The sequence below is a fragment of the Acytostelium subglobosum genome, assembly GCF_000787575.1.
Source record: "Acytostelium subglobosum LB1 DNA, scaffold: scaffold1, whole genome shotgun sequence".
NCBI lineage: Eukaryota > Evosea > Eumycetozoa > Acytosteliales > Acytosteliaceae > Acytostelium > Acytostelium subglobosum.
Window position 1 is genome coordinate 365,396 of NW_012236531.1, and position 22,188 is coordinate 387,583.

The 22,188-nt window shown below is 44.1% G+C and overlaps 7 protein-coding genes across 7 annotated transcripts; 4 read left to right on the forward strand and 3 right to left on the reverse strand.

Moving 5' to 3' along the window:
• Window positions 1–180: 180 nt before the first annotated feature.
• On the forward strand, window positions 181–918 carry SAMD00019534_001540 (hypothetical protein; the record flags this gene model as incomplete). Its single annotated transcript, XM_012903587.1, has 1 exon — window positions 181–918. One exon carries the CDS (start codon window positions 181–183, stop codon window positions 916–918), a length of 738 nt encoding a protein of 245 aa, XP_012759041.1.
• Window positions 919–2,856: 1,938 nt separating this feature from the next.
• SAMD00019534_001550 (hypothetical protein) lies at window positions 2,857–7,396 on the reverse strand (the record flags this gene model as incomplete). Its single annotated transcript, XM_012903588.1, has 7 exons — window positions 2,857–3,731; window positions 3,810–4,595; window positions 4,771–5,064; window positions 5,130–5,531; window positions 5,610–6,290; window positions 6,388–7,056; window positions 7,162–7,396. 7 exons carry the CDS (start codon window positions 7,394–7,396, stop codon window positions 2,857–2,859), a joined length of 3,942 nt encoding a protein of 1,313 aa, XP_012759042.1.
• Window positions 7,397–7,976: 580 nt separating this feature from the next.
• Window positions 7,977–9,005, reverse strand: SAMD00019534_001560 (hypothetical protein; the record flags this gene model as incomplete). The annotated part of the gene is made up of 1 exon (XM_012903589.1): window positions 7,977–9,005. The coding sequence occupies one exon, from the start codon at window positions 9,003–9,005 to the stop codon at window positions 7,977–7,979; it is 1,029 nt and encodes a 342-aa protein (XP_012759043.1).
• Window positions 9,006–9,056: 51 nt separating this feature from the next.
• On the forward strand, window positions 9,057–9,509 carry SAMD00019534_001570 (hypothetical protein; the record flags this gene model as incomplete). Its single annotated transcript, XM_012903590.1, has 1 exon — window positions 9,057–9,509. One exon carries the CDS (start codon window positions 9,057–9,059, stop codon window positions 9,507–9,509), a length of 453 nt encoding a protein of 150 aa, XP_012759044.1.
• An 869-nt stretch (window positions 9,510–10,378) lies between these two features.
• Window positions 10,379–12,939, reverse strand: SAMD00019534_001580 (hypothetical protein; the record flags this gene model as incomplete). The annotated part of the gene is made up of 2 exons (XM_012903591.1): window positions 10,379–12,849; window positions 12,921–12,939. The coding sequence occupies 2 exons, from the start codon at window positions 12,937–12,939 to the stop codon at window positions 10,379–10,381; spliced, it is 2,490 nt and encodes an 829-aa protein (XP_012759045.1).
• Window positions 12,940–14,110: 1,171 nt separating this feature from the next.
• SAMD00019534_001590 (hypothetical protein) lies at window positions 14,111–16,420 on the forward strand (the record flags this gene model as incomplete). Its single annotated transcript, XM_012903592.1, has 6 exons — window positions 14,111–14,270; window positions 14,403–14,819; window positions 14,927–15,397; window positions 15,491–15,608; window positions 15,720–15,831; window positions 15,911–16,420. The coding sequence occupies 6 exons, from the start codon at window positions 14,111–14,113 to the stop codon at window positions 16,418–16,420; spliced, it is 1,788 nt and encodes a 595-aa protein (XP_012759046.1).
• Window positions 16,421–17,066: 646 nt separating this feature from the next.
• On the forward strand, window positions 17,067–21,714 carry SAMD00019534_001600 (hypothetical protein; the record flags this gene model as incomplete). The annotated part of the gene is made up of 5 exons (XM_012903593.1): window positions 17,067–18,008; window positions 18,572–18,716; window positions 18,790–21,237; window positions 21,352–21,400; window positions 21,516–21,714. 5 exons carry the CDS (start codon window positions 17,067–17,069, stop codon window positions 21,712–21,714), a joined length of 3,783 nt encoding a protein of 1,260 aa, XP_012759047.1.
• Window positions 21,715–22,188: the final 474 nt, after the last annotated feature.

The following is a 22,188-nucleotide window of genomic DNA, read 5'->3' on the forward strand; positions in this document are numbered from 1 at the left end:
TCATACTCACTCTCCCCAACCCTATTATTCAATCAATCAATCAATCAATGAAACAATAGTAATGATGATGATTATGTTCAATGTTCTCAAGGGTTGATGTGCAAAAGTGGAGTCTGTGTAGACATGTTGAACCTTGGAGACAAGTGCAATGCTACAACAGCTTATACCTGCGGAGTTGGAATGAGCTGCCTCGATCCATTTGGCATCTACAACAAGAACAGTTTCAACTTGACATGCCAATACAAAGGTTATGCAACACTAGGTCAAGCTTGTGAGACCACTGCCTCTTGCTCGACCAAGGCTTTGGTATGCCAAGCTGGTACTTGTCAGTTGCCACCATCCACCAAGTGTACATTCGATGACGACTGTTCCATTGACGAATGGTGTCAAGATAACTTCCAATCAACTGCCGCCTGTGTCCCAAGAGTCGGTGTCAATGGTGCATGCCAGCCCTACAAGGACAATAATCAATGCCAACTGGGACTAGTATGCTCTTATGTCGATGCCACCAGAACCAACAGGACATGTATCCCTATAGCCTCCAAGGGTGAGGGCCAACAATGTTGGGACACTTACAGTATGGACTTTGATGGAGTTATCCCAGATTATGAATGTGATCTCTCCAAGGGTCTGGTATGTATCAATGATACATGCCAGAAACCAATTGCATTCGAACGGGTTAATGTCAACTGTTCCGGCTCTGATGTTTGCCCTACTGGATCCCTACAGTGCATCTGTCAAACAACCAACTCAACTGAGGGAACATGTGCATACACCAACAATTACAACTCTGGATGTGGAAATACTATCAAGGACTTGGTGAGCTGTCTTGTGAAGAACAAATGTCAGACCGTCACAGGAAACTATGATTTCACCAAACACATGTTTCTACAAACATTGTGGGGGCATTGTCTGTAAACAACAACTGTATGCGTCAACCAACCAGGGGTAGCACTTGTGGATCGAAGGGTATCTATCCAGCATGTAGTGCATACTCCTCGGGAACCACCCTCACCACCCAATCATTGGTATCATTATTCATCTTCTCTATTATCATGGTAATTCTGATTTAATAATAATAAATTGATCAATATCCAATTGATATCTTTATTCTTTTGTATGATTCTGAACCTCTATATAGGATATCATTTATACATGGTAGTACCATTAAAGGAGTACATAATAATCTGATCTCTCCAGAATGATCAGGATATGTAATTATAATCAAACACATAATGTTATATAATAATATTATATATCTTGAAAATTGCAATGATAATCTCCAACCTCTAAATATTATCAAAGGTATGGCTGTTGTTGATCTAGATCCAGTCTCCAAATGGGATTGATCCAGTTTGAATTGATAACATCTGATCATTAGGAATAAAAATATTGAGAAATAAACCAATGGAAGGAATCCAAGAGTACTGATTAATATTCTATATTTAGTTGTCAATATGTTATAGCAAACAGTGAGGAATAGTACCATGTTGAGCCATAAACTCTTGGAATTCTTTTTGATCATTGATCTCTCTGTTGTAGTTGTGTTGTTGTTCGTTTCAAGATATTGATGTATCCAAATTGATAATTGTATCATCACAAAGTTGAATAGGAACATTGGTGAAATATAGGTATGACATCTGATTGCATCAACATAAGAGTTGTACACTTTGTACGCTATATCATGGAACATTGTATCAATATCCCAGAGGAATTGAATGAACATTGATAAATAGATTAATCTTTGAATGTTTGATATTTCCAAAGACATCATGAATCCATATCCATGTCCATGACCAAGTCTAATCTTGAAACATTTGATTATAAAATAATGAATAACGAATATAATGTATAGCATGTGATATGAATGCTCGATCGTATACATGAATTTTGATCTGTTATTCTGGAATAAAAGGTATGTTGCCAGGGGAGGATATTCAATCAAGAATGTCATGGTGATCTTGAATGTATTGATTAAATGTGTAACTAAATATACCAAATTAATAAAAATAATTATAATATTAATTATCCAAGATATCCTTGGTCGCACCCATTCAGTAAATGTTTGAATTTCTAATATTTGAGCTTGAATTTGGGTTTGAAATTGAGATAAAGTTTGAGTTTGGATTGGAGTTGGTGGTTTTTTGATGATATAAAGTAGTCTGGAATGGAGATATAGTGAGATAATACGTGGATATATTTGATACCAGATGTGATTGGCAATGAGTGGATTGAATAATTGATAATAATTGTTTAATTCATCATGACCATTAATGTTAAAGAACAGTTGTGAGTCGAATGGTGGATTAAAGAATACAAATGTTGAACATATAAAGAATGAATATTTTATACTTGTATCAAATGATTGATTCCATTTTGATGTTGATGTTGATAATGATGATAATGATAGGATATTATATTCAATAAATGATTTAAATAATAATATTATGATTACCAAGACCATTAAGATGGAAATAAAAATTAATATAATAGCATTTTGGTCAATTGTTTTGTTGTTGTTGTAGTATAACTCTTGGATTGATTGAAATATAGTTGAGTTGAATAGATTGATAGTTATACCTAATATTATTATTGATATTGATACATATAAATATGTGATCACTCCTGTGATCATAATATTTAACTTGTCTCTCAATCTCATAGTTAATTGATTGATTGATTAATGTAATTATGTATTTGTATTAAATGTTATGATTTTGGTATTGATCATATGATCTTCATCATCTTAAGTGTTAGATTGTTTGAACAGGGAAGCTCGTGACTCACCATGGTGACTTGATCAAATTGAAAAATGGGATATCCCAAACAAATATTATTATATTTTATTTTATTTATTTAATTATGGTGAAGAGTGAGATCCTTCATCTTTCTGTGCATCTTGTCCAGCTCCATCTTCTTGTTCTTCTCTCTTCTTCTCCAGATCAATGCTGCGGCAAGGACGGCAGCCACCATTGCAACGACTCCAATGACAATTCCTGCTATGGCTATGTTGGACAATCCCTTGCTGCCATGTGGCGAGCATGTCTTGGTCGAGGTATCGTCGTCACCCTCATCGATTAACACATTAAAGTTGGGATCGAGTGTGACTGATCTCTCAAAGTATGGTACATTGATACCGATCATCGTGCTTGAGTTGTGTCCGTCAACAGTCTGCAACGAGTCATCCAAGAGTACGTTGGATATTGTGTAGACTCGACGATCCACCATTGCCACCTGCAGGAAGTGGGCGTACACAATGATCTTGTTGACACGCAACCTCATCCAGTAGATGCTCGAGTTGCCATTGACATAGCCTAGGTCTTTGGACGAACAACCGTCTATCTTGGAAGTGCTGATCGATGCGCCCATGACCACCTGTAGTGTGTTCAGCCTGCTCTTGAAGGGGTAGTGATCAATGTCGATTGTGTACTTGAGTGTAGATGCATCGATCGACATGTTGTCACCAGCAAACTGTATCATCTCTGTTGAGTTGTACCATTTCAATGTCACTTGTATCATTGATGATGTGTTGCCGGCTTGATGTTGGTAAACATGTGTCTTGTCAAACTCATTAGTCAATGTCCAGTTTGCCAAGTCAAACACATCCACCTGGACTCCATTCTGATCCATCTCACGAAGTTTGAGTACATTGACATCAGCCTTAATGTCCTCAAACACATAATTTGAAGTTGGCTTGTCATCATCCAATTCTGGGATCGTTGCTACCACACCTAGATTGATTGATTGATTGATTGATGGTGTGAGTGAGTGGGAAGACCTGGAAATGATCATATTGTATATGTACATACTTTGAGAGCAATCTTCACTGTAGTGTCCAGACTGACAGACACATCCTTTGGTTGGGGAGCATGATCCAAAGCCGGAGCATGGTGGCGAGCCTGGACAGGTGATCGTGGGGGTGGGTGGTGGAGAGGGGAGGTAGGGGATGGTGATGTTGTTGGATATATATGGACCGTTGATCACTTGTATAACAAGGTTGGTAGGATTTGGCATAGGAGCTATATCAAACACCATCATGACGGAAGAGTGTTTGGTCTTGTTCATGACCACACCTGCACTTCCATTTCCATGTCCACCGATTATTACACCAGATGTATTCAAAGATCCAACACCAAAGTTGTAGCCATATACTGTGACGGTCGTTGGAGTTGATTCATAGCTCTCAATGATTGGTACTGTATGGTTGAAAACAATGTAGAACCTGCTTCTGAGATTGAGACTGAGCAACTCTTCAGCAGTGTATCCAACTGTGAGTTGTGATTGACCAAATAGGCCATAGATTGAGATGAGTGCCATGGCGGCGGATGCTCCAAATCCATATGGTAGGACTCCAGTTGCCTTGAAGAAGTATCTACCTGTACCAGAATCATGACTGATCAATGTAGTGCTAAGTGGGAATATCTCCTCAAATGAAGAAGTGATATATACCACTGGCCAATCATGATCATTGGACAATCCATTTGGTTCCAATACCTCGAACAAAACCTCAATATCCCTGGCCAGAGATCCAACGTCCACATATTCCCTCGAGTACTTGAGGTTGGTGATCTTGGGTGGTTCAGTGATGGGATTGGCTATGTGGATGGAGTGTGAGTATGGATGATCGTGTCATAGTTTGATTGAAAAACTGAATGAAACATACTCGGTGTGATCACCTGGAGGTGGAGCTTGGAAATGTTGTATACAGGGGATAGTGGATCGATGGTGAGRAAGTCTCTCGGCCGRAAGAGGTACGTGCAATGTTCATACTGTTGTCTCTTAGTATCACATCACCAAATGAGAAGGTCTGGTTCCTGAACTGTCCAGTGACATTGAACTGTATCAAGTACTTGTTGGATGTGGGGTTGGCTACAATATCATACTTGCGTATTAATCCATCCATGTTACTAATCACATTGATTGTACCACTGTGGAAACCATTTGGTTGGTCCTCAATCGTAATCTCCCATCCAACCTTGATGACCTGGTCCAGTGATGTGAGCACGACAGGGTTGGGTCCAACGACCTTTACATCTGTGATCAAAGGTGGCATCTCATCACCATCTTTGATTGGGTGTTTGGATTATGTTAGAGTGAGCAATGATGTGGAAGGCTGAACCTGGACTTACAAGTTGAGGTGATGTTGACGTATGAGGTCATGGGGAACTTGAGTTGGAGCAGAGCACAGTCCAATGACTTCATACCGGTAGGCACGAATGAGTTGTCCCAATGAAGTGGCTTGATTGTCTCAAAGTCATCAAGACCAAAGAATACAAAGTATTGAAGTTGTTTGGTGTAGGTCCTTGCAGGTACATTGAACTCCACCACGAACATTTGAATCAAGTAGTCAAAGTATCCATACGCCAAATAGTCTGGGTTCTCCTCTGGATGACCATATACCAAACCAACTCTCCAATCCAAGTTGTTCCTAGTCGTATTGAAATACAACTTATTGCTCATTCTTGATGAACTTACATTCATCACATAAGTCTCAAAGTAGAACATGGTAATATCATCCACATTATAGTCAACTAAAATGATTGATTGATTCATTGATTGATTGAGTTAGTGAGTGAGTGCGAGAGTGATGGGAATGGTTCCATACATACCATTGGCACGGATGTGACCAAGGGGAACAGTGTCAAAGTCGTGACCTTTGGAGTGGATGTAGAGACTCTGCTCGGCATTGTCAATGAGTAGTATTGAGTATACTGGTGATTGGCTGATGGGATAGAGTACTTCATCAATTGTAATAATCTTTTGATATACACCATCCAAGTCATTGAAGCCAGATGCTTGATCACTTTGATCAATTCTAACTGATTGACCATTGTCAAAGTGGATAACCATCTGTCTGAATCCACTTGCATCTTCATATATGGATGCTGTCACTAAGTACTTGTTACCATGGAAATGTTCCACAATGATGGATTGGGTGAGCGATGGTGGAGTGGTGTCATTCATCATAGATGAGGGCTGGATTTGGAATTCCTTGATCTCGGTCTGTGAGGAGAGGAAGTAATGGGAGTTGGAGGTTGTCTTGCCATTTTTACTGAAGAGGAATGATGCCGAGATCTCAACGAATGCAGACGCGTTGTATCCATTCAAGCCAAAGGGATACTCCCAAAATAGACTTGGGGACATCCATTGCCACTCTGGATTAGCTCCAACAAATGAGTATCGGGATGGATATTCTTTGAATATGGTGGTGATCCTGATTGGGTCCCAATCCCTGGCTGCATCCAACACAGGAAATCTATCCACTTTAATTATCTCACTGTAACTATTGGCTGTTGGTTTGTTTTGGTTTGGTTTGGATGAAGTGGGATGTTAATATTGTTATCGATTGAGTTGGAATGATTCCATTAATGAGTGGATATGACTTACTAAAATCCGATAAGATATCCATAACATTGATGAGTGTATCCTTGGTGGCTTGGTATAATATGATACCAGCATCGTTGGTGATTGATGATAGGACTAGGGTCTGTGTGTCTGTTGTTGGTGAGCCGAGAACAGGACGTACATTGTCAAGTGGTCCCAAGTATACATCGTTGTTGAATGATGGCACTGAGAAGAAGTCGCCCTCTGATGATGAGTTGATCACAGCAGCAAGATGTCCATATTTAAATGCCTTGTTCTGATTGAGTACATAATATGGATAGACTTTGATGTCGCCATTTGTTGTATTGGCCGTACCCTTGGTGAACAATGGTGGGTAGGACAATGTTATATTGCGGTCATTGGCATAGTCCCTAATAACAATATCCACTGTACCATTGTAGAACTCATCTGGAGCGACACGCAATAGTAGCATGCTCTGATTGTTTGGTAGTGGACGATAGTAATCAACTTGACAACTCAACTTATTGTAGGCGAAGCATTCGAATGAGTTGTACATCTCTTCCAACGACTCGTTCAATACCAAGTATCCTCTGAATGCATCGACCAATGCTTCCTGATTGTTCACCTGCTTCAAATAAGACTGAGGCATTGGCAACACTCTTGTCCTTGTCAAAGTAGGTGTCAACTTTGTGATGTTCAATGAGGGCAACTCTGTTTGATTGATTGATCGTGTGTGAGTGAGTGGGGGTTGAAATGTTAATTTAAGGGACGGAATGATTCCAGATAACCCTCTATCGAGATCAACATATAACATACGTTGACAAACGAATTGTAGTTTCCATGTTATTTGGGTCTTGTTGGTGTAGAGTGTATGTGATTGGGCTTGGCTGGAGCCGAGAGGTATCTGGACTTGTTCCAACACAACTAGTTGGTAGGTGCTGTCTAGAATGGTCGCTCTAGTTGGTTCTTTCTTTGGTGTTGGGAATCCATGTAACACTGTCGTGTTGTAAACAAGGTCCGTGTCATCAACTGTTAGATATATATCTAGCATACATCCTGTACTTTGAAGTTCCCCATTATAATAACTATAATAACGTTGGTCATATTTAATATTAGTAACACTAATACTATTACAACTATAAACAAATAATAATAATATTATTAAAAATAATAATATATTAAAGTTATACATTGTTAACTAATCAATATATATATATATTGAGGTAATGATTGAATGATTAGGAAGTTAAGGTCTAGACTAGACTTTAATATTAAGTGTAATTGAGGTCGTTGGATTTTATTTATTATAAATTAGCGATCAGTATAAGTATCGCTTAAGATCCGGTAGAGTGCCCTTTGTTAGATGGGCGGAGTCTATGTTCCGAAAGGATTTGATAGTTGATGATCATTGCGACTGATACACTCACACACACACAATCAATCATATCCAGAATGGGCACAAATAAATATCGGGGCTTGGCACGAGCTCAATCTGACTAGTATCCATTAATTTAGAGTCCAAAGGGGGTACTGTACCAATATGATGATGACGAACCTCCTACAAATCACAACTCTGTGCATAGTGAAATGATTGTAATAACATGATATTGGAGTACTCGAATTGGATTCATTCATTCATTGACAACGTCATCCTTCAGATAATTGATTGATTGATTGGTGATGATTGAATGGTCAGTCACGGAATGGTTCATTGCAGTTGGCAGACTTTCCCTCTTTGGCTTGAGTACTCCACGTAGATATTTGGCCATTTCCACTTGTGGAGGATATCTTCTGACTTTACAATCATTGTAAAGCCTCTCAATCATTCCAGAGTCGTCGTTGTTATCACTTAAACAAACTGTATGTTCAATGATATAGCGTACAACGTCCAAATTTCCACACGCCACTGCAATACCAAGTGTTTCACCAGGGAACTTGTCATTAACATTATGGAGTTGACGAACAATATCAACTCGCCCTGCTTCTGCTGCCTTGAACATGATGACACTCCTCAACTCCTTGTTCTGATTGATGAGGGTCTTGACCAATCGCATGTCTGACGACTTGTCAAACACAAAGGTTGGCTTAGACTGACTCCTTGTGTTAGCCCAATGATCATGCTCATCAGGCTCGGGAGCGGGGAGCAGATGAAGGAGATGCTCATGTCCACGATTGATTGCCACCTGTCTGATGATCGCCAAGTGTCTCGGTGTACATTCGATACGATCGAGACTCTTCAGCGACTGTTTGAGGACAACCTCGTCACCAATGTGCGCTGCAAACTTAGCTATTTTAAAATGCTCGTCAAGTCCTTGCACTATGCGGTGTGATCTCTTTGCGATCATTGCTGTGGCGGCCGGATTGATGAGCATCATATTGGAAAGTAGGAGGTTGTCGGGGATCATCACACATTCCTCTGAGAGGAGGAATGCGATCATTTTGGCGCCGCCAGTACAGACAAAGTTACTTGGCAATGACCTGTCACAATAGTAAGGGTCGCCCAACTGGAGAAGTCTGAGTTTGAGGCATGTGTTGAGGTGTTGGAGAATAGCCAAGCCCTCCTCTGGGCTGTTGTGCTTGAGGCAGAAGATCCAGTTATTAATGAACTTTGTTAGGATGGGACGATCGCCAGTGGAATCAGTCCACGCTGCGGCCACCATCACCTGCTCCAATGTCGCCCAACTCAGGAATGATGGGACTTTTGCACTCCTATGCGGCCCGACGAAAGGAATGAGCCATGGCTCCCGCCTGCCTTTGAGAATCAAGGCAACTTTCGAAATGATCATCTTATACCCATCTCGTGCGACCATCTCGCTTTGAACATGCTCTTAAAGATAAAGAGTGGCGGCGATCAGTCGTTGCTCTGGGTCGACAGACGCAAGTCCAGTAGTACTGGCTGTGCCTGCAAGAGCAGCTCGACATTGTTCCACCGATTGTTGGATGTCACGATCCAGCTCAAGCTGCATCGTCTCCAAGTTGATGTTGATATTGAAAAAATACTTCTTGAGTGCCAGGAGTGTCTGTATCAGGTGTTTGTCGTCCTGTATTCGACTGAGCGTGTCATGACCGGTAATGACGTCCGCGACCAACTTCAAAAAGGTGTCCTCTCCAAACACTGGTTGTCCTACTTGTTCAATGAGCGATATGTCTCCAGTGGACAATAGTGCAACCAACAAACGACTGTCGTTGGGGTCACTTGACAACACCGCTTTGAGTCGCGCGATAAAGGTTGCATGTGGGAGTTGTAGTTGCTCAAGTACATCTTGAGTTGACAACAATGGGTCGCCACGGTGGATGCACAACAGAACATCCTCTATCTCATCTCTAAATAGTGGGTCGCTGAATGCTGATACGCCACTGTCGAGCAACAACTTGGCCACTCCTAGGTGTCCTTCCCACAAAGCCACGGTCAGGCAGTCCCTCTCGAATTGGATTGGTTCGTTCTGTGAAAGGAGTAGTGAGACGATTGAAGGGTTGCCTGCTCGTATGGCCAGGTGCATTAGATTGGGGTCGTTGAAGCGGTTCCGTGCAGCTGCTGCACAGCACTTTGGTGGAATCGGGTCCAAAGCGCAGGTGACGGCCAGTCTTTACCCGATCGGCGAGCAAACCAAAGTGTCGATGCTTGCATATATCGTTGACGCTGCTCCATTGCTCGTATCGGACAAGTTTGAATAACTGAGGGTCTTCTCTGTTTGATTCCTCCCATTCAAGATACTCAGAGAATGCTTTCTGAAGTCGCCAATCATCATAGTTTATTGTCTTGGTCGACGTAGTTGTAGACAATATATCTAGACTGTGTGATCGTACATCTCGCAGTACCAGTCGCACTGGTGATGTTGTTGTTATCTCTATCATGATTGATATTATTGAATGATTGAATGAATGAACAGAATGGAAGTTATACAATACATTGAGGTAGGTTTATTGATGAGGGAAGTAACAAAGAATAATTTAATATTCCTTGTTGGATGGATTGATTGATGAATGAATGAATGTTGTTACCGTGGACAACACCAAGTCAGTGTGATGGACCTTACTTGGTCTTTGGTGCACCTCCAAGCAAACCGTTGGCGGTGTTGAACAGGTTGATTGGCGATGAACCGTCGGTGATCATCACCGAGCTGAGACCCAGACCCTGCAGGAGCTTGGCCTGCATCTCTGGACCAGCCTGGGCGATCGATTTGATGGTCTCTTGACCGATGGACTCGACCAGCTGCTTGAACTTCTTGGCCTCGATGGTGGAGAGCTCGCGCTGTCTGTTCAACTCCAACTCGTCAATCTGCTTCTTGTAGGCAAGCTCAGCCTCACGCTTCTGCTTGACCAGCAGCAACTCGGACTCGGCACGGATCTTGGTGGCCTGAGCACGGAGCTTGGCCTGCTCGACGTTGGCCTGAGCAGTGATGGCTTGTGCCTCAGCAGTAGCCTGAGCCTCAGCGGTGGCTTGACCGGTGGACTCGACGGCAGCAGACTGAGCCTGCAGCTCCAGAAGGTCCTTCTTGGCCAACTCGGCGGCGGCCTCATCATTGATCTTTTGACGCTCCAGACGACCACGGGCACCCTGCTCGAGCTTCTCAGCCTCGTGACGGGCAGCAGCCTCTTGGGACTTGGTGGTGATCTCGATGGCCAACTGCACAGACTTTTGCAGAGAGTCACGAGTTCTCTGGTCGACTGGCTCGACGGACTGAATATCAATGTTGGTGATGATCAGGTTGTTGGCGTTGAAGGCAAAGTTCTCCTTTGGAACTCCATTCTCATCAAAGCCAAAGACGGCGTGGCGGATAATCTCAGCAGAGCGCTTGTGGAAGTCGTCGAATGGGACCGAGGCGACGGCACCACGGACACGGGAGGCGATGGCCTTGCAAGAGTCACCGACAAAGTCTGGCACCTGGAAGATCTTGGCAGCCTCCTCAGTCTGGGTCTTGTCGACGATGAATTGCCAGTTGTATGAGAGCTTCAATGAGAGCTTGGCGTGGTCGGATGTCTCGACAATGACGACATCAGTCATAAAGTCTGGTCCGAGGTAGAGGGCGATGGCCTTGATCATGTGTGGGCGCTTTGGCTTCTCACCAGAGAGCGAGAGAACGGTGAAACGCTCATCTGGGCCCAACATGACTAAGTCTGGGCCAAAGACGACACGAGACTTCTTCTCCTTGTAGTCGTAGATCTGGACGGCAGAGTTGTGTGGTGCGCGGTAGGTGACGACACGGGTCTTGTCACGGTTATCAGAGAACTCGGGATCGTTGGTCTCCTTGGCGAGGACCTCCTCGACGGTCTTTGGCAGCTCCATGGACCACAACTCCTCGTTTGGCTTCAACATGTATGAGCGACCAGAGATGGTGGTGATCTTACCACTCTTGATGTCACGGATGTAGATACCCTCATTGTCGTCCAGTGGGATGGAGTCACGCTTCTCGACGACCTCAACCTGGACGGGTGGGACGTAGTCACATGGGCCGTAGATCATCCAACGGTCACCGGCCAAGTGCTTCTCCTTGCCATCGTCAAAGGTCTCCTTGGCACGCAGCAAGAGGGCCTCTTGCTCGTTGAGGATGTAGATGGACTGGATGCGGTTGCCCTCGAGGGACTCACCTGGACGCAGGAAGAAGGACAACTCACCCTTTCTGAGCTCCTTCTGTCCGAGCTGTGGCTTTCCATCGGTACCGATTGGGTCCAAAACGACACAGTATTGGCGGTTGGTTAGGGTGGTGATGTTGACCTCACCGACGACAGTCTCGTAGACGTCTGGGATGTGGGTCTCAGAGTCATTGGCAGTGACCAACCACTCCTCACCAGCCTTGCGGACCTTTTGGCGATCGTCGGTAAAGGTCTTGACGGCCTTGAGGTGGAGGGCCTTCTTGTCGGTCAGAATGTATGCGTTGATTGTGTCGATGACCTTCTCGTCGACGCCTGGCAGGTAGGCGCCAACCTGTCTGATCAACCACTCCTCACCAGCCTTGCGGGTGGCGCCGTTGCGATCGATCAATGCCTTGTTGGCACGGAGCTTGAGTGCCTGGTTTGGTGCAATGATTGTGGCCTTGACCTCCTCCTCGATTCTGACCTCAATGCGTGGGATGTAGGTGGCGGGTCCCTCGAACAACCACTCATCACCAGCAACCTTGCTGGACTTTCCGTCGGTGAAGTCGCGCAGGGCGTGCAGTCTGAGTGCCTTGAGCTGGGGCACGATCTGGAGGGCAGTGACCTTTCCACTGAGCTTCTCACCTGGGTACAGTGGGAAGGGCTCTTGGGCGAATCTGATCTCCTCGTCTCCGTGTCTAAGCTTGACCTCATTGAACTCGTTGAGCACCAATGAGCCGTCGGCACTGCGTACGACTGGATTCGAGATTGTGCAGTAATGTCTCAGTGGGATCATGATCATTGGCTCTGGTCCAGCGACTACCTTCTCATGGTCCTGACGAGTGAATGTGTTTGGACCAACCTCAACCCTGGTAACATTTGTATTATTATCTAATACATGAATGTAATGATGTGGCTTGATTCTAATAACTATTGTTCCATGATTGAATGAGTATGTGAGTATGTTGGAATTGATGTTAGTTCAGATATATTTTACTTACCTGCATTGTCTGAAGACATCTTTAACTATTTTGAATGTATATATATTAAGGGTATATATTAGTAAGTAATACAAATAAAGGTGAATGAAGAGATAGATATATTAGATTGATTGATGATGTCAAACAAATTAAATGATCTGCTGAATGAAGCAATAGTTGTGTTTGAGGCTCAATTATATAAATAAATATCTTTGGGGTGATTAGTGTGTGCATCAGCTGTTTTTGATAATTTTATTTATTTGTTCCAAGAACATATAATTGGAAATGAATAAGAAGTTTGTCAATCTCAATAATAACTAATTATTTGTTACGCACGTCTACTCATTTTAAACTTTGTTGAACTTCGTTCCTATCAACTCAATCGATCTATTCATGATCATTAACCAAGCCAACAATATTATAACATCACTCTCGCATCCGACAATACAAGTATTTTTGAAACAAACAAACAAACAAACATGTTATTATTAACATTAACAAATAGTTATAGTATAACTATTATATATCTATCAATGATGTAATATCTTTTGTTGTAGTTGTGGTGTTCTAGATTACCCTTTTGTCAATCAGAGAATGACAGAGTGTTTGATCCAGATCTCCATGGGATGTTGTTGTGACCCACTACTGTTTTTTATTTTTGGGACGGACCCACCTTGCCTACTACTTCATCAAACAAACAATCAAACAATCAAAGAGACAGGGCTTTCAAAGCAAGTCCATCCATCAATTTCAAACAAACAGGCACACACGTGTTGAAGGGTGATTGAAATAAGGCGGAGGCCGAAGGGATGACATCCGTTGTGACATCAACACTGTCACATTGATTGTATGTGTGTTGTAGTTGGAGCGATTGAATCGGAATGAATGATCTGAATGAGAAGTGGTGGGGTGTAATTGCAATGATCCCTCTCCGCCGGAGGTTGAGACTAATCACTCTTAATGGTGCATATCTTGGGGTGACCCGAAAGGGCCACATTCACTTGATCCATCCATTCCAAAGGCAGAACAAGATAGCGTGTAGAGAGTGGACGCGTCTCCACTTTATTGCAGATCTCATCATCCATCATCCATAATCAATCCTTGCTTATTGGACAACATCAAATCAATCAATCAATCAATCAATTATAACTTATTATAACTAACATATATATATACTTATATTTATTATACTTTATACAAAGTTATAAATAATGTTTGTTTATAACAACAACAACAACAACATCATCAACTTATTGTTGGTTGTGTCATTGGCGGTCACTCTTGTTGTGGCCGATACTGGAGTGGACACTGGCGCCAAATGTGAGCCATACTTTGGCAACAGCCAATGCGACGGATTATTGCTTTCCCCAGGTATGTCACCAGCCTGATCAGAATGATCACCTGACTCAACTTATGCCATCAATCATTAACACATGCTCACACTCACACACTGGAACTATTCCAATCACTCACCCACATTCAATCAATCAATCAATCAAACAGAGTCTGTATATGTACCAGGTGGATATACTCAAAAGACATTGTTGGACGCGATGAACTTTAAGGTGGCAGCATTGACAAGTCAGAATACTTGTAATGTTTCATCATCATTTATTTCGAGTTATGTTTGTAACGCTGCATTCAGACCTTGCACTAATGTGACGACCAATCCATCGGTGGCAGGCTTTGCCTCGCTGGGATTGTTCCACGGTGCATGCTACACTGACTGTATGAGACTGTCGGACGAGTGTCAACTCAGCTCCTTCTTGTTGAACTGCAATGCCACGCGCCCCAACTCACAGATCTATGAGAATCCCGATGGACCAAACGTCTACAACCTCACCTCACTCGGTGGTTCCGACCCCTATCCAGTATCCTGTTTCCTCAACAACTTCACTACCAACGGTACAGTTGGATTCAGTAAGTATTACAAAACTTGATCATGTTTCCGCGTGTTACCACGTGTTACCGCGTGTTACTGCGTGTTACCGCGACCCACTCCCACCCATAAATTAACACTTGAACAGCATGCCCATCTCAACTGGTACCAAGGAACTCGACAGGAGAGGATAAAGAGAGAGATAAGAAGAATGGATACTTCTTTGCAGGCAATCTACCTTGTGTATTCAAGTGTCCAGCACCTATTTATACGCCACGCCAATGGAAGTCATTCTATAACACTATCTATGTGACCACCACCATATCATTCATATGTACATCGTGGACGATCATAACCTACCTGTTTGTCAATAGGAAGCATGACAGACATTCGATCTGTTTGGTGTTCATGTCGTTTGGACTCTGGCTGATATCCATCACTGACTTTATCCTGATTGGTCGTGAGGGCTACACCGTCATGTGTCCCGAGCCTGGTCGTTTTGCCACCCAGTCCGACCCGTACTGTGCGGCCACCGCCTCCATCTTCCAATACGGCGCTGTCACTGCCATCTCCTGGTGGACAATCATGACCTTTGACTTGTGGATCCTGTTGCGCAAGGGTAAGTACTTGAATGCGACTGAGTGGAGTCACTGAGGTGTCTGACTCATTGGACTACTAACATTGCTCAATCACTCAATCCATTGTCATACAGTCAAATCACAAAAGTCCTACCAACTATACTATGTTATTGCGTTGACCTTGTTGGCTATATTCTTCACTGTTCTCCCAGCTGGACTGAAGGAGTACTCTGCAGGTTTTGGTCGTATAGGGTATGTTAGATTGATTGGCCTGTCTTGGGCACATGTACATGTACATGTACATCATGGACATGAGCGTGGACTAACTCACTCACCAACTCACTCAATCAATCAATCACACAGATGTTGGATTGGCGACCTTAAGGCCTTGGATGGATTGTTCTGGGCACCATTCACATTATGTCTAATCATTGGATCAGTGTTCATGATCATGGTCCTCGTTGAGATTTATAAAGTAAGTTGATCGGAATCATTCCAGCCCTCACCCCACCCACCACATACTCACATCAATCAATCACTCAATCATTCAACAGGTTATCATCAACGTTGACAATGGAAAGAAGAAGTCAAAGAGGATTGTCAAGTATAACTTGAAGCCATTCTTGATTCTGTTCATATTGTTTGTGGAGTTTATCTTCTTGTTTGGATACTCATTGTACACACAGACTCATCAGAGCGAGGTGGAGGCAGCTCTGACAGTATGGGTACGATGCCTGATCGAGTCACCAACGCCAGACACCTGCACGGTCAACCCTCTGCCGTACGGCGCACACTTCTTCTACTTCTTCTTTGTGCGTCTGCTCGGCATTGAGCTGGTGGTATTCTACGGCATCAACCAACGCGCCAAGAAGATCTGGTTCAAGTCGGTGTTCTTCCACAACAAGTTCTACTCGGTCAGTGCCTTGACCACCGACAGGCGTTCGTCCAACTCCAGCGGCAACTCAAGCAACAGCTACGACAGTCGCAGCGTCAAGATGTCTGGCAGAGCCGAGAGTTACGATACTTCTGGCGTCGAGCAGAACAATGAATCGAGACAAGTCTAAGGACCTGTCCAGGTCGATCAATCATTCATTCATACTTCAATGCCAAACCATCAAGAGCGACACACACCATCACACTTTGAGTGAGTTGTTGTTTAGACGTCTCACCTCAATCCGACCATGCATGCCCGCCCTCTCCGACACCTGGATACCTGGCGGAGCCTCTCACCAGCCTGGATCATCCATCCCTAGTCAAACCCATCACCGTTGTAACACTACATCATTCATCATTCATCATCCATCATCCTACCCTTACCCTACCCTACCCTACTACCCTCCTCCCCCTATATTGTATCAATCCCAATACCATGACCATGGGATGTCCATCACTATTATTGTAATAAACCATTAACATATATATATACATGTTGGCGATTACTTGGGCTATTGACATCAAACCCTTGCCCTCGACCCTCAACCCTCGCCCTCGACCCTTGACCTTTTCAAGTTGAAGATCAAAGTTGGGAATAAGTCAGAATAATAATTGTAGAGATAGATAGAGATAGAGATATAGATGGACAATATATTTGTTATAAAGTGTATTGTTAAACATTTGTCTGCTGACAATTATAGAGGTCCATTCAAATGCATTACATCAGGTGTTAAACATAGTTATATTGCTAATTATAGATGGATATCATCAATTGCAATGGTATCATGGAAGTATTTCCAAGAGGTACAGGCTCAGAACAAATGCTTCAATTCAGGTGTCGACGAGGATGCGGACAGAGGTGATCTTGAGCTGACCCGAGTCAACGCATTGGCCAATCATCTTTATCATCTACGATATGAACCGCAGCCACAAAGCAACAAGTACTCATTGTGGTCTAACATCGATACTGTTGACATGACATTCCCAAGAAATGGATCTATACGCCAGAGTCATAGTCTGAAAGTGCTTGAAGAGCTGACGTTGGAGCTACTCATGGAATGTGGCATCAACATTCGGTCGTGGATGGGCGGCGCAGTAACCGACATTCAGTTCATTGGCCAATGCGCAGATTTAGAGCGCCTAGAGTATTCGTACGACATTACCTACGACCAGTCGTACGAGGTGATGGGCTTGCTTGACCCGGACAACTTCCCGCAACTCAAGCATCTCACGCTGGTGCCTTACACAGGCGAGGAGATGTACAACCTTCTGCGCCCTTTGCCCACCGAGTCATTCCCTCACATCACTTCGTTGGAGATCATCGACAATGATGACATGGGATGTTTGAGCAACATGTTGGAGCAGAGTCTGTTTGAGCTCGAGCTGCCAGCACTCTTCAATCTGACACACCTCTCTCTCCGACTGTATTATGGAACCAATTCACTGGACGAGGTCACACCATGGTTCAACCAATCACTCATCGAGTACTTGAAGAACACTCCATCGCTCACCTCATTGAGTCTGCCAACGAATCGACCATTGGAGGACAATCGTCAACTCATCAACTTCCTACTTCAATCTCCTCGTTCACCAATCAAACGTCTACATCTCTGCAACATGTCATACCTCCCCAACATCACCAACAAGTTTGATTACATCAGTTTCTTCTTCGATCTTGGTGATGACGATGAAGTTGCCAATGAGCAGAAGACGGTGGAGGTATTGGGATCATTCAATAATGTTAGAGAGATAGGATTGGAAGGCAAAGAATGTATTGAGTATGCTCAATATATTCTTGAGCATTGTCCAAACGTTCAATCATTATACTTGGGAGACAGTTTGAACTATGAACGATTCAATAAGAAGAGGTTGGATGAGTTAGCCATGTCACTTAAGAAGAATAGTACATTAAGGAGATTATATATCAATTCATCATTGTTTGAACGATCATTGACCAAGGACTCCTCGGAAGCACTTTGTCAAGCAGTCCAATCACATCCAACACTTCTGAACAAGAATAGCATATGGAAGTGATTGAGTGACATACATGTCATGTCCATGTTACAACAGCTGGAAACAATACAATATATATAACCTTGGCCAGGGTCTTCAACTTACCCTCGATGTCCACAACATACCCTCGCACACTTACCCTCGCACACTTACCCTCGCGTACTTTCCCTCTCACACTTGAATGATTCATTCATTCATTCTTTGATCTGATCAATCATTAGTTGTTGTACCAATTATCAAACATTCATATACATGTACATAATATATAGATAGAGCTGACTGATGAGATGAACAAGTACTTTGAGAACTTAGATATATCAGGCCTGGGCAAGGCCATCAAGAACGCGAGCAAGTCTGTTGAGAAGTCACTTGACGACTTTATAGGTGTACCTCCAACAGGGTCAACCTCAACAGGTATGATTGATTAATGTTTGATTGATTGAATGATTGAATGATTGATTACTTATATATGTGATCCGCATCATAGGCGATTCAACAGGTAACAATGACACTGGTGCACCATATTCATCAGATGGATTCTTTGGCTATTCATTCCAAAGTCCTACTAAGCAACAGCAACAGGTGACTTCGCCATCACCTGCATCACCAATGTCAGTGTCAACAACACCTCCTGTTGTTGCAACGACCACGCCACCATCATCAATCTCAAACAATGCATCAACTAAGGTTCAATCTACTGTTGCTGCTACACCAACCTCAACCTCGACCACGACAACCACAACGACCACAACGACATCTGAACCATTGATTGATCTAGATGAACACAATGAACATTCTGGCACTGTGCTTGACCTATCACCTATACCTACAAGGCGCAACAACAGTAATAACAGTCGAGACAAGAATAGCGATGATGATGATGATGACGACGATGACAGTCAACAACCATTATATCAAGTCAACAATAACAGTGACAATGACACACAAGAGTTGATATTGGATGATGGCGATGCCTCAAGATCATCCAAACTTCGATTAAACATCGATCTGGACACCAACGCTTCATTTGGTGCCGACGAAGACATTGACATACCCGACATACCCGAGCCTGCGACCGTGTCTTCTCCCGTGGCGGAGGCACAGGTCATCGCGGCCCCGGCTGTCCAGCCAACCCCAAGTGCGACACATACTCAGACACAGGTTCAGCCACAGGCTCAACCACAGACTACACATACTCAGCCACAGACTCAGACTCCTCAGACTCAGACTCATACAAAGGAACTGGAGGAGATGAGATTGAAGATCAAGGAGTATGAGAGCAAGTTCACCGCATTCAATGTTGTTAGTCAAGAGAAGGATAGAGTGTTGGGCGAAAGAGAGAAACAGATACAGAAGCTATCGACACATGGTGCACAGTTGCAAAAGACAGTGGATCAGTTGTTGTATGATATAAGCAAGTTGAACAATGATCAGAAGAAGGAGGACGTTGAGAATCTGAAAGAGGAGTTCTCACGTCGCATTGGTCAGATCGAGAAGAAGTTGAAGGATACGCAGCGAGAGCGCGATTTACTCAAGAGTGGTAACGCCATGAGTGAGTCGATGGCCACGACGATCAAGGAGAAGGACGATCAGATCGCCCAGCTGATGACCGAGGGCACCAACCTGTCTCACAAAGTGTTGCAGCTCGAGTCCACCGTCAAGAAGCTGCGCGCACAGGCCAAGGAGCACGAGGAGACCATCCAACTGATGACTGACCGCATCAAGACGACTGAGGAGCTGTTGGCCAACAAGCAGGATCGTCTGAAGGGTCTGGAGGAGGTGGACAAGCGATACCAGGACACGCTGATGACCATGAAGGAGCTGACCGAGGTCACCACCAAGAAGTACGAGGAGAAGGACATTGTGGCGGAGAAGTCAGTGAAGCAGGCCAGCGAGCTGCAGTCCGCGCTTGAGAAGGCCTGGAAGGACATCTCCGACTTGAACAAGCATCACGCCATCGAGATTGATCGCTACATCAAACAGATCGACGAGACCAAACAAAAGACGCGCGATGAGGTCATGATGGTCGTGTCGAACGAGCGCAAGGATTGGAAGAAGCGAGAGGAGTCCCTCGAGATGACGATCCAGGAGCAGAAGGCCTCGCTACAGCGCGCGAGTGAGCGCTCCAGCTGGAAGGAGGAGGAGCTTACCAAGGAGATCCAACATCTCAATCAAAGATGTCGCGAGGCTGAACAGCGCAACGATCAGCTGGGTGCATCGATCCCAGACACTACACGACCCCTGATCAAACAGATTGAAGCACTGCAGAGTGGTAATGAAGCCAAGCAACAGACATGGGAGGCGTTGGAGAGGAGTCTGCAGCAGCAGGCCAAGGAAGCGAGGATGGCTGCCGACGCGGCCATTCAAAACGAGCAGGAAGCCCTGGCTGAGCTTGAGGAACTTTCTGGACAAATCAAACAACTGGAGCTTGATGTAAAGAAGGAACGAATGAGCAACAAGCAGATCAATGCAGAGCTGGCGCAGGAGAGGAACAAGATCAAAGAGCTGGAGACGCAAAGCACCGAGGTCAATGCCAAGTTGGACAAGTTCGCGCAGCAAAAGCAACAGCTCGAGAGACAGGTTGCCCAATACGAGGAGAGCTTGGAGAAGGCCTACAAGGACTATAGGGAGGCCGAAGAGATGAGGCAAAAGGAGAGAGAGATTGAGAGAGAGCGCAGAGAGGAGGAGAAGCGAACATCTGGAGGCAGCCAGTCATCATACGAAGGACCCGCCACACCAAAGATGTACGGGCTTAGGAAGAACCCAAGCCAGTCGGACTTCCTCCAGCAACAACATAATCTTATGCAACAACAACATCAACAAATGAGTCCAAACTCATCATTCCCAATGGAGGTGTACCAAGCCAACATTACACAAAAGGATGGAGAGATAGCCATACTGCAGTCCAAGCTGAATACAGCAGAGTCATCAAGGAGTAAGTAATGTTGATGGATGGAGGGTGAGTGTGCGAGGTCGATCAATCGATGGATCACTGACATGACATGACACGAACTTGTGTGTGTTCCGATACTCTACCACCTACCAACAGAGAAACTTGAGGATCAACTGATCAAATTGACTTCATCCAACGAACAACTGTATGTTTGATTGAGTCGATGACCATGGCGGAGGGCATGATGGATACATAACTAACCAACTAACCAATCAAACCCATCTTGTGATAATAATTGATTTGATGGACACGACACACAGGTTGCTGGATTCAAAGGAGCTGAAAGGCTTAAAGACACAGGTCAGCGAGATACAACAACGGTACAGCACGGCGTTGGAAATGCTGGGCGAGAAGGAGGAGCAGGTCAATGAGTTGCGGATGGATATCGTCGATATGAAAGAACTTTACAGGAACCAAGTTAACGAACTTTTAAGCAAGATAGAATCAGATAAGAGGTAGTAGTTGTAGAGAGAGAGTGATGGCCCACTCCAAAGTGGTGTTGTAGGAAGGAAGAAAAGAAGGAATGAAGGTCATTCCGCCTCCCCTCTCACTCATTACCAGCCCCTACTTCCATGGAAGCCTTGACCCTTTGCTCGGGTGCCACCCATATATCCCAGACGACTCAGGCACCAGGTCCCATCCTGCCATGCCACATCACATCAAATATATTATATGTACACTTATCAAACACTATAACTCCTACAACCCTCCAGAGACATACATGTGTTACAGTAGTTGTGACCATTCGAATACGGGTAGTCGCAGATGTTCCTGATCAGCTGATCACTGTTGGGCGAGGGGTGGTGGTGGAAATTTGTGTTTGTGTATGAGGAGCGCAAGGAAGAGAGGAGAGGTGGTAACACACGCGAAGTGGTAGTCACACACCACTAGTGAATAAAGATGATGTTGATGATGAAGGAGGCAATACTCACT